We start from the raw sequence: 12,386 nt of genomic DNA, 5'->3' as shown, positions 1-12,386 counted from the left end.
TTTTATCTCTATTAGGGAGATTCTTAATAATAGTAATAAATGTATCGAAAAATAAAGAATATATAATAATTGTAAAAAAATAAAAAAAAATAAAGATATCCACTTCAAATTTTGTATATCTAGGAAAGAAATTATCATTGTAAAAGCCTCTTTTTAGTTTGTTTTTACTCAATGGTACTCAATTTATCCAAATCTCTACCAAGTTCGATATACGCTGAAAAGAATCCAATAGAATAATTTGTCATGTTTATTTTAGAGAACATTTGTCATGTTTACTTTAATGATTATATAATTATTTCTTAACTTTCTGGCATCTTTAGAAAATGTTATACTAAAATAATATATGTTTTATCAATAAATTTTGGGTAGTATAGTGTTCTCTCTTTCTAAATGAACCTGCTTTCAAAAAGTTCTAATTTTTTACCTCTGTTTTCTTCCGAAGAAAGAGCTATATGGGAAATCTGTGAATTTGTTATCACCTCACAATTCTAACGCACATGCTATCTGAACCCATCAAGAGAAGCTACAATATAATATTAGAAAATGCTCATATTTTAGTTTGGTGAGCAACTCAATGACTTCTTAAACAAAAAAAAAAAAAAATTGGCTCAAACTCAGCTTTAACATTTAAAGTTTCAGATGCAAACTCACAACACAAATTCTCAAAAACATCTTCACTTTCTAAATTTTTTCCAATACCGATCACTTGAAAATCAACATAAAAAGGTTTAAACTTTTCAACGTGTTGCATCCTCACGAGTTAAACAACTAATGTTGTGATTACAAACATAGGCAGAAATGGCCAAACTCAGTCAGTCAGTTACTGAGTCCCCAAAACAAGACTAACTCTGATCTAATATTTTACATTATATTCGCACGAGTTGACTGCCTCAAATATCATCAAATTGTCGACAATCGATTATTTCAAAAGGCATCTCACTATATCTTGTTTTTCCAGCCGATAACCGAGGTCAATGTCAGAAGAAAATCTCATGGCATTACCTTGCAAAGGAAGACTTAATCCATCAAAATATAAATTAACAAGAAAATCATAAAACTGGATCAGGTAATGACTGCACAATCAGTTTCAAACCAAATAGTTTCTAAATTGGACCGAACTCGTCGCCCACAGATCTCCACAGCAAGTTTACAAACACTTCAAATTCCGACCTCTACTCAATGCCCTAAAGAATATGTTAGAATAGAAAATTATTTTAGCATATGATTCGGGGATAATAATCAAACAAACATGAATCCACTTACCCGGATTTATCCCATCTCTCGGCAAAGATCGTGTGAGAGCGCAAATAATGCTACATAAATGATGTAGCATCTTGCGCATCTAAATTGCCCCTGGCGAAGATGGAATATTTATTGACTTCGGCGATCAACACCAGCTGCCACAAGTTGATTTGTGAGGACACCAACATGCCTATTTTCTATCAGGCTTCTAACGATATTACTCAAAATTCCTGACTTCCTATGTAAAATGCATAAGAGTTAGATTATTAAGTCTGTTTTCAAGAATTTTCATGCAGCTCAAGAAAAGATATCAAACTACCAGAGCATGAATTTAATACTATTACAAACTCAGGGTAACTTATCTCTATGAGGCACAGAGACAATAGGATTATCACCTGGGAACAAGATCCGATATATGAATCGCCATCATGCAAGACATCTATAAGTTCTGCTTGCTGTTGTTCTGTTGTGATGACTGCATATACCCCACTGTTTGCTGTTGTCCGTTGCAACAAACATTTCAAATGGCTAAATCACCCATATGCTGCCCTGAACCAAATTCGCCAATCACATCCTTCCTATGCCACAGAGACCCTGCAAAAAATAAAACTTCAGAAATTAGGCCCTTCATTGCGGTTACCAAAAATAGACCGTAGCTATATTTTCACAATATAAAGGGACCATAATTTGCCCAGCAAGGAAGGAAAGGAAGTGATTGTTGGCATACAGTATAATGAATAATTGGAGCAAAGACATACATTCATGCTTATAGTAGATTACTTGTCTTCCAAAATTTTTGCCAGTAAAAACATCATTCAAACAAAAACAAAGGATTTAACCTTTTCTCCTTTGTTATCTTCTCGGACATATCAGCAATGAGTGCATAATTGTTACTGTCATAACATGCATTCATAAATGCTGCCAGTGTTACACGATCGACAATTTGGTTTACATCCAACAGTTTATCAAAAAACTGTGCAGCCATCTCTGCTTTACTTTCACTGCAGAGCTTTCTGATCAAGGTACTAATGGTGCGCACCCATGGCTTTTTGTCTAATCTTCTTAGCAGGATCATTGTGGTTGAAAATTCATTTTTCTTGCAAAACTCATAAGCTATTGTTATCCGAGTAACTTCACATGGAGATAGACCTTTGTCTACCATTTCATCAAAAAGTGTTCTAGCCTCATCCAACATGGATTCCTTGCAAAGGCCGCTTATTAATGCCCCATAAGTAAAACTATCAGGTACACATCCGTTGTCCGACATCCAATGGAAAATTTTTCTAGCCATGTCAGTATTATTATCTCGACAATACCCACAAATCATAGACGTGTATGTTTGTGTGGTTGGTACATGGCCCATTTTTATAGCATCATCAAATATTTTTTCACATTCTCTTATTTTCCTTTGCCTAGAAAATGCTGAGATCAAAGTTGTGTAAGTATGCATATCAAGAGGAATACCATATTTGATCATCTTATTTACAAGTGCCAAAGCTCTTCTAGTATCATCTACCTTGCAGCTCTCAGACATAAGAATGGTGTAAGTAATTTTATCAGCAGAGAATCCAATCTGATTGATTCTTTTGAGCAACCGATAAGCCTCCTTAACCTGTCCTTTCTTACAGAGGCCGTGAATAACAACATTATACGTGATACTATTAGGAGTTAAACCCTCTTCACTCATTTTGTCCATTAATTCATATGCTCGGTAGAAATTTCCCTCCTTAGAATGAGCATCAATAAGGGTAGTATATGTTTTCAAGTTAGGCACCAATCCCTGTTCCTGCATTTTGACTAGCAACATCTCTGCACGGTTCAACTTTTCCTCTTTACAGTATCCGGCAATCATGGTTGTATATGTGTGCACATTTGGCTTGTGATTATCGCTCCTAACAAGTTTCAAGAAAAGCCTAAATGCTTTATCAATCCAACCTTTCTTACAAAGACCATAAATCAATGTAGTATGAGTATATACATTTGGCTTCAAGCCACTCCCAACCATCTCCTCCAGTAATTCAAATGCTTGCTTTATGCTGCCCCTGTTGCTCAACCCATTAATTAAACATGTATAATTAATAACATTTGGTTTGAATCCCATCTCAACCAGCTTATTAAAGACCCATGATGCTCTATTCACGGAACCCATTTCACAAAACACGCTGATAATCAAACTACAAGTGGCGTTGTCCACAATAAATCCTCTACTAAACATTGCATTCAACCATCTATCAACACCAGAAACTCTCTTGTTTCGACAATACGCCACGATCATTGACTTAAAACTACAGGGATCAGGTCTCACGCCCCTCTGACACATTTCAGCAAACACATTCTCAGCAATCTCAACACAACCCATCTCGTTGACTGAGCTTAAGACACAATTCAATGTGTGGGCACTCAAAACCAGGCCCTGGCTCTGCATTTCAAGAACCATGTCAGCAGCTTCCTTCGACATCCCTGCCTCACCGAAATTCCTCATCATACAACGCAAAACTTCATGGGCTCTCTCAAAGTTCCCATTTTTAATCAAGCAAGTAACTGAAACAATGTAAAACCTCATAAAGTGCCTAAATTTAGTAAACCCAATGGCCCAGTAAAAGAAGCTCAATGCCACCATGGAGCCTGCCTCGTCAGCCAATGAGGCCACCACGGTGATTGCCTGTTCTCGGGTCAAATATTCTGAGTTTATAGGCAAACTCAGCATGAAATGTGTCGAATTGAAAAGGGACGTTTTTGCCTGTTGAGTGTAGTATGATTGGCAAACCCAGGAGCAGACTCTTTTGACTGTCGAAGTTGATGAAGACTGAGAGCAGCTAACGTTTGGACTGGGGAAGTGGCAAAAGCGTCTGGCAGCATAGAGATAAAAGAGGCCATTGGCAATTGTTCTGAGTGATCGGTGGTGGCGTAGGATTCCGCTGCCCAGACCAAGACAGACAAGGCAGGACGCCATAAAAATGACTATTTGTACCTTGGCAGAACCTTGTATCAACCTGGCTGTACGGTGGAATGGGCAAAACGAAATTCAGAATCATTTAATCTATGACTTTAATTACTTTTTAAAAATGATAGATTTTGTGTATTTGAAATATTTTTATTGAGTACAGTAATATCTGGCAAAAAAAACTTGTGTGAGATGGTCTCATGAGTCGTATTTTGTGAGACGAATCTCTTATTTGGGTCATCCATGAAAAAATATTACTTTTTATTGTGAATACCGGTACGGTTGATCCGCCTCACAGATAAAGATTCACGAGACCGTCTCACAGATAAAGATTCACGAGACCGTCTCACAGATAAAGATTCACGAGACCGTCTCACAAAAGATCTACACCAGTAATCTTATAGATTTGCGAATAAAAATACTTCAACTTATGTAGATTTTTTGTAAAAATTTTATATATATTTATAAACTTTTTCATATATATTGATTTGTAACTTTAATGATATATTATTATTTTTGGTTGATTTTTTGAACTAATAATTATTTTACATCATTTCGTTTGAAAATAACACTTATATATATATATATATATATATAATTCAAAACATTATTCATTATTGTGTAAATATAATTTTAAAATAAAAAAAATGATAACTTATTGAAAATACTAAAAAATATTTAAAAATCAATTGTTTTTATCATATTAATAAATATATTTAAAAATATTTTTTATTCACAAATTTAATAAATAATTTAAATTTTATTTAATAATAATTTACTTTCTATTATATGGTAAAAAATCGAAAAATATATGAAAATGAAAAGAGATAATTAATAAGTATATATAATGAGATATTTAAAAAAAAAAACTATAGAGAGTGAGATAGAAAAATGAGGAGAGAAAGACATAAAAATACATTCAAATCTTTGAGTTGGACAAAATACATTTTTTGAAAAATTATAATTATACTTTAATATTTGTATGCTAATGAAGTTAATTGAGTTATTAAGAGGATGTTTGACAGGATTTATAAACTCTAAAACACAATTTATAAGTTATTTTCATAATCTGATTGGTAAAAAAAATTCAAATAACTTATAAGATATCAAAATAAGTTTTTTTAAAAAAACTTGGGATACCTCACATTTTTTTCATAATTTTTTTTATATTTCACTTCTCCAAAATATTATTATTTCTTAAATCTCTATTTTATCCTCATTTCTTAAATAATCACTTTATCACTTTATTTTTTTTATATCAAATTTAAAATAAAGTTTTGTTACGTCTTTTTGTTAGGATATAAAAAACAAAAGAGTTGATATTTTATTGAGTAAATTATTTACAATTTTTTTAATCAACATTTTTTTACACGCATTAAAAATAACATTAAATATTTTTCTTCAAAAGAACATAAATCTTTCTAAATACAAAAAAAATTATTTTTTAAAATATTAAATATAAACTATTTATATATATATAACTATTTTATTAACTCACAATATTATATCAAATTTGGTAATTTTGACAATTTTATAATGCAAAACAAATTAATATATTTAAATTGTTTAAAATAAATTTATCCAAACATTTTAATAATTTATTTTTAAAATAAGACATCACAGCTTATAAAATGTAAGAACTTATAAACTATTTTAAATAAGTTCAGTCAAACATTCTCTAAAACTTCGTTAACATTTTGAATATTTCTAAAATTTTGTAGAGTTTTTAAAAGTAACGTTGAATATATATTTACTTTTAAAATTTTAAAAAAGATTATTTTGAATTCACTGGACTTCTATAAAATATATAAAAATATTAAAAATCTCTATATTTTTAAATTCTATAAAAATAATTAAAAATCATCATATCTCCCACTTTGAATACATCTTTTTGGATTTTTAGGGTACAAAGATTCAAACCAGTTTGCCATCCGCCCAACTTCAGGTACGCTTCCGTGACGCCTGTCCCCCTTGATTCTTCCCTATCTCCCTCTCTCTTCTATCCAATATAATCATGATTTTCTGATAGAGAGACTTGATTAACCTACTTTATTCTTTTGCATGAACGGAGAAAGGGAAGTCTCGACCAACATTTTGGTCTGTATCAACAGATACAACGTAGTTCCTGTTTTGTTTTTTCTCTCCTGAAATTGGATATAACGTAGTTTTAGCGATGTGTTATAGATTTTTTTTTATATTTTTTATGAAGATGTTTTTAGATTTAACTATTATAAAAATTCCAAACGTATATGATATTTAGACTGATTCCAGATCGAAAGATTATTGTGTTGATTACTTGAATAAATAGCAGGTGAGTTCACCAGCGCACGGAGTTATAGATTATCAACGCTGCTTCACACTGTGTCGGGATTATCTTTCAGAGAGATCTCGTGTAAAACGGTCTCACGAATCTTTATCTGTGAATCGATATTCACAATAAAAAGTAATACTCTTAGCATAAAAAGTAATATTTTTTCATGGTTACCCAAATAAAAAATCCGTATCACAAAATACGATCTATGATACCCTCTCACACTAATTTTTGCCTATCTTTTATCCTACATCAAACTTAATACATAATATCAGAGGGGTAAGGGCCAACGAAAATCTTAACTAACTGCATAAAAAAATTTAACACGCTTGCCTCAGTATTGATAGATCGTCTCCGATATGTTTCAAAATATGCCCAACTCAAAATTTTCGAGATATATGTTTTGCTATACACGTGCGCGCACTATACATTATAACACATCGGAGCATATGATACAGAACTCGTTAAGAAGCCTATATATTAGGCTCCCGGACTCTGGGATCAAAGAAGAAGTTACACTGTTCCAGAAATGAACAGTCGTTGACTCATTTAGAATTTTCTTGAAGAGTGCATCTTGTTCAAGTTGTTGGGCATTTGTTGCTGGTGCACTGAAGTACCTGCCATGCCAACAAATGTTGAGAAATAAGGATGAATCTATTCAACAACATAAATTCAGATTTCTAAAAGATGTGTCCTATCTTTTACATTGATTTCCTTTTCCAATTATTTTTTTAAAAACAAGCATGCCTTGCGTGCTTGTTTTATAAAAATCGATGTAAAAGATAGGACACGTGCTTTAATTTTATGAAAAACAAGAAACTACAAAAGAAGGGGACTAGGACAAACCAACGAAATGATTTATGCAGCATACCTCAAAATCGTACTTTCACTAATTGGGAAGAAAATAAAAGAGGGTTGCAATAGGAGCTCTTTCTTCGCATCAACAATATCTTTATTGCTCGAAAAGTTCTTGGCTACTCTGGTTAGAAGATCAGCTCCGTTCCAACGCAACAGGGTATCATCATATGATGCATAAAACTCTGTCAAGCATTCCATAATAAAAGGACTGCATGAAAGGACATAGATCATTTACGGGATTGGCATCCACATAAATACAAACAATATATAAACAATCCTGACTGTCGATATTTCAGATTTGCCTTCAACTTTTCAAAATATCACATGCTATATGCCATTAGGCATGAGGATCCATTCCCTGTTCTCTGTTTTATTTAAGGGCATGGGCATATCATCCATCAATTTCATCAGCCAGCACCCCAAAAAACCCCTAATCACCCCAGCATGTTTTCTATTTTATTATTTGTGCTCTTAAGGCCCAGTTATGCATCTAGTGGAATTTTCTTAAGCATTCTCCTGATATGTGCACAACCTGATGACTTCCATCAGTTTCTTAAATTAATTGGAGTTGTGTGGTTCTGTTCGGTTCGGGTATGCCCAAGTAGCTATGTTTGTTACTGCTTTCTAGTTTGACTCTGCTTCGATTTGCCCAGGAATGCCAGGAGTATTTGTAATTAAAACCTTCTATCAATGAATTTATTTACCGATAAAAAAAACCTGACAGCATAGCTAAATATTGAACTGTACTATACATTCTTCTAGCAAAGTTCACCCCTTCGTGTTCATAAAATGGAGAATAAAAACTTGAGTTCAGATGTTGCATTCTATATATTGCCCAGTATACTATGTCAACAACCATAATCAGCATAACAAAAAACAGAAGTGCAAATTAAGATAATAAAGGAAGCAAAATGCCCAACAATATAAACAATGTACCATGCAACAGGTAAAATGCACCATGTAAAGAGGAATTTCAGTTACTTTAGGAGTGCCACTGACATTTAACAAAACTCGAGAGAAGATGCAAAATTTGTTAGCACCTGTTCTTTCTAAATGACATCACTGCGCCATTTAAAGTTTTTTCAGCGGGCTCATTCTCCAGTCCAACAGTGTTATTGAGTTCAGATAATGGCTTCAACACGATAATGTCAGAATCAAGATAAAATCCACCATATCTAGAGATCACAAGAAAAGGATTAGTAATGACCAATTGTGATCGCTGAAAAAGCCACACAAGAATTTCTGATCCCTCCAGTGATAAATAAATAGTTGTGACAATGAATCTTTGTTCTTCTAAATTTACAAATTGGTGTTTGGCAATGAAAAACACCAAGTATTTCCATGTAACTTTCATGGCTTATTTCTTACTCATGACTGATAGATTACCAGAGAACAAACAACCGAACATATATTATGTTTGAATTCACACGTCTGTGAATAATATTTTCAATTGCTTACTTGTAAAGAGCAGCGAGTCTGATAAGTTCGCTATAGTGAGTAGGGTAATTCTTTGACTTCTTCCATTCTTGCCAGACAGAGGCAAATATGTGAGTTGGTGTATCTTTTAGCAGCTCATCGAGATTTGGCATCACAACAGCCATTTTATAACTGGACAAGGCAACAACCTTTAACACAGGCATTTAGTTCCTATAATTTATATTTAGAGAATCCGAAGTGCGAAGTTATACTTGACCGAAACAAATATGCAAACTACAATGCCATATAAGACTCTGATGGTGAAACAGAGATGCAAATACGGGTAATTAATTATCTAATCATAAATGCCAATGCCTGAAACTAACAAGAGATTACCCATGTTCGACAAATTCACTGAAGAAATTGAGTTCCATCGTTTCAGAGAACACAACTACACATGCATGTCTGTGATGATAGAGAATGCTCTCCAATGCCCTCCGCTGTCGAACACCAAACATCCATGGTGGTGAATTCCACACCATAAAGACTCTCATCTTACATTTTGCTCTTCGGAAGAATGCGTCCAAAAAGTTCCCAAACGATAGACTCCCATCCAACCCTGGGTAGTAACCCCATCTCTTTCCATCTGCATATAACTCTTTACCGAAACCAACGGCACTCGTCCTTTTACTAATATAATCATTATTTAAAGTCTTCCTCTCCGTCCTCTTGGCTTGAATATCAACATTTTCACCCTTCCGTCGGATATTTGCATGTTCAGATCCAGAAATCGTCAATGGCTTCTTGATCAAGAATGGGGTTCTCTTGAACTCGTAGAAAACAGCCTTTTGTACAACTTTATCACCTTTTGTCAATCCAGTTACCCCCGCTCCATCCGGATCTTGCAAAATCGGATTATTCAACGGATTCAATACCTCAATATTGGATTTGAACATTCGATCCCTCCGTAAAAAGTCTGCTTTCTTATCAAACCATTCACCCCACCCGTCCCTCAATACTGACCCCTTCAACAGTAAGGCATCTTCAAATTTCCTCACTTCACTCAATTTCTTACGCAATTTCTCGTCCACCAAGATATCATCCGACCCAAACGCGATCTCAGATTTGTCAGTCTCAAATCCTAGATCAGATGCGAGTTTCAAATTGAAGGGAACATAATCTTCCCAGTCATCAATTGAGCGTTTATTGTAAACTCTCCGCACAACGCCATTGACGGGATCAAAAGAGTATTCGGGGGAGGAAATGGCAGGATTTTGATTCTGAAGGGAGTCGTCGTCTTCTTCTTCGGTGAGGATATCGTCGGTGTTCTCAGAAGCGGCGTCGTCGAACTCGTCAATGCGGTCATCGCTGGGATTGGATGAGCTAAGGGAGTCGTTATCAAGATCGTTGAGGAGGGGGTCATCAGAAAAAGTGGAATCGAGGGGGAGCTGATGTGGGTGATTAGGGGAGTGTGAGTTGAAAAACGCGAGGCGGCTGTGAAGTAGGGAGACAGATAGGAGGAGGAGCACTGCCGCGATCAAAGCGCAAATGTGAGTTCCGTAGCGGGGACGGCGGCGCGTTCGGAGGTGGCGAAGCATGTGGCGGTGAAGATTTCGTCAACCAAGCTGCGCAATCTAGCAAATCGTGGTAACCAGAACACGAAGCAAAATCCTTAGCTGCGATCCCAGTAAACAGAAAAAAAATAGCAAAAGTTTAACATAATTTCAATTCTGATATATAATTTATATTATTATGATAGTCACCTCAGTAGTTACAGATGAACTGATATGAATTCTAGATTATTTATTTTTTAAAATGAAAGATTTTCGTTGATTTGATATACTTTTGTTGATTTTTATAGAATTTAATAGATTTACAAACAAATTGACGTAGATCTTTTTTGAAAGATTTTTATAAATTTTTGTTATTTTTTATATAAAATTCTTGATTTTGTATTTAATTATAAATTTTTTATCAATTTGTTTTAACTAAAAATTAATTATAATATATTCAATTTAAAATAGTTTTTAAAAATTTATATTAATAAAAAAATTAATTATTTAAAATTTAAACATCTAGGATATATACGTGGGTTTGTATTTGTGTATGTAAATTTAAAAATGCATCAATGTATTAATAAAATTAAAAGAAACTTGTAAAATAAATCTAGTTATAGAATTGAAATTAATAATAATTTTTAATAAATAAAATTAATGTTTTTTAATTAATTTTGACTAGAAATTTATTTTGTAAATTCGTTTTAGCATTTACAATTAATTTGTAAACTATCATATTTTTATAAAAAAATTTATATTAACATAATGATAAATAATATTCTTTTTAATTATATTTATTAAAAAATTATTATTAATTTCAATTTTATGAAGCAATAAAATTTAATGATTTTTTTATTTTAGTGCATTAATTTTATTAAAAAATTCATAATTATAATTTTAATCTTCGTAGAATTTCAAGATCAGAAGTCATAAAATAAAGAAATAATATGTAAATTTAAAAAATAAAAGAAAATTTGTTTTATCAATTATATTATAAAAGTTCTTTATAAATTATAACTTAAATCTTATTATTTATTTATTTTTTTATCATGTTTGTTGCGAAACTATTCAAATATTAAAAATTAAATTAAACGACATTATTTTTTGGATCATTTTATTATTATTATTATTATTATTATTATTATTGAATATTATGTTATTTGTATAAATTAAAAATCACACAATCAATTATAGAATTCAAAAATTCCTATAATATTAAAATAAAAAAATTATTCAATGAACAATCAACAAAAAATGAACAATATGAAAAGGAAAAAAAATATATACGAAAATAAAATTTTAAAATTAGAGAGTGATATAAATATATGAGAGAAGAGAAGAGATGTTATGTGACGTGAGAATAAGAAAAAAAAAACTTGTATACGAGTCTAATGAATTTCATGGAGTTATTAAAAGTATATTAAAAATTTGACTACATCTAGACTTTTATATAGTTTTTAAAAATCAATGTTGAATATCAATTAACTTTTAAAAACTCGAAAGTCTATATTGAATACAACTAGACTTCAATAGAATATGCAAAAGTTTTGATTGAATATATCTAAACTTTTAAAATCTATAAAAATCATTAAATATTTATATTAAATACACCTCAATAAATCATTTGTTGAAAGATATAATTAATATTTATGATGTTTGACATTTATGTATATGAGTTTTAATGTGATTTCGAACGATTTTTATTTAGACAAGTGCTTTTGAATGATGTAATATCATTTTTATCTTATTTTCACCAAATTGGTAATATGTTGTCAAATTTTTATATTATTTAGGTTAACTTTTGAACAAGGAATATATATATATATATATATATATATATATATATATATATAGAGGGGAAACAATTTTTTTAACTAACAAATGAAAAGCTTTTGTTTGTTGTATTTTCCCTCCTTGACATTATTTTCCCTCGAATTTTCGAAATCCCTAACATATTGACTTAAGGTGCTTGTGTTCCGTTCTAAAACTTCTCTTTGTGCATTATTTTTATTTGTTGAATTTCAGTGTCTTTTCCCTGCATATGTTACAAGTGAAACAT

At 31.9% G+C, this 12,386-nt stretch overlaps 2 protein-coding genes across 3 annotated transcripts; both read right to left on the bottom strand.

Moving 5' to 3' along the window:
• Positions 1–849: 849 nt before the first annotated feature.
• LOC142542524 (uncharacterized) lies at positions 850–4,273 on the bottom strand. Of its 2 annotated transcripts, XM_075649190.1 has the most exons (4): positions 2,082–4,273; positions 1,638–1,836; positions 1,264–1,480; positions 850–1,184 (listed from the first exon to the last, which is right to left on the bottom strand). In XM_075649190.1, the coding sequence occupies exons 1-2, from the start codon at positions 4,193–4,195 to the stop codon at positions 1,821–1,823; spliced, it is 2,130 nt and encodes a 709-aa protein (XP_075505305.1). In that variant the 5' UTR covers positions 4,196–4,273; the 3' UTR covers positions 850–1,184; positions 1,264–1,480; positions 1,638–1,820. The 2 variants fall into 2 exon arrangements, with proteins under 2 accessions (XP_075505305.1, XP_075505304.1); XM_075649189.1 differs by having other exon boundaries at positions 1,264–1,836.
• Positions 4,274–6,790: 2,517 nt separating this feature from the next.
• On the bottom strand, positions 6,791–10,494 carry LOC142542523 (uncharacterized protein At4g19900-like). The gene is made up of 5 exons (XM_075649188.1): positions 9,168–10,494; positions 8,814–8,963; positions 8,396–8,530; positions 7,369–7,563; positions 6,791–7,114 (listed from the first exon to the last, which is right to left on the bottom strand). The coding sequence occupies exons 1-5, from the start codon at positions 10,367–10,369 to the stop codon at positions 6,928–6,930; spliced, it is 1,869 nt and encodes a 622-aa protein (XP_075505303.1). The 5' UTR covers positions 10,370–10,494; the 3' UTR covers positions 6,791–6,927.
• Between the last annotated feature and the right edge of the window lie 1,892 nt (positions 10,495–12,386).

The sequence above is a fragment of the Primulina tabacum genome, chromosome 4 (genome assembly GCF_025594145.1).
Source record: "Primulina tabacum isolate GXHZ01 chromosome 4, ASM2559414v2, whole genome shotgun sequence".
Classification (NCBI taxonomy): Eukaryota; Viridiplantae; Streptophyta; class Magnoliopsida; order Lamiales; family Gesneriaceae; genus Primulina; species Primulina tabacum.
The sequence above is the reverse complement of the archived record's forward strand: the minus strand, read 5'-3'. Positions and strand labels throughout refer to the sequence as shown.

What these genes read in the sequence shown, in the direction of transcription:
- LOC142542524 (XM_075649189.1), bottom strand. Translation starts at nt 4,195, where the DNA reads ATGGCGTCCTGCCTTGTCTGTCTTGGTCTGGGCAGCGGAATCCTACGC.
- LOC142542523 (XM_075649188.1), bottom strand. Translation starts at nt 10,369, where the DNA reads ATGCTTCGCCACCTCCGAACGCGCCGCCGTCCCCGCTACGGAACTCAC. An exon ending in AGTGAATTTGTCGAACATGG is followed by an intron (nt 8,964 to 9,167) that starts GTAATCTCTTGT and finishes TGCCTTGTCCAG; the next exon opens with TTATAAAATGGCTGTTGTGA. An exon ending in AGTGAAAGTACGATTTTGAG is followed by an intron (nt 7,115 to 7,368) that starts GTATGCTGCATA and finishes TTGGCATGGCAG; the next exon opens with GTACTTCAGTGCACCAGCAA.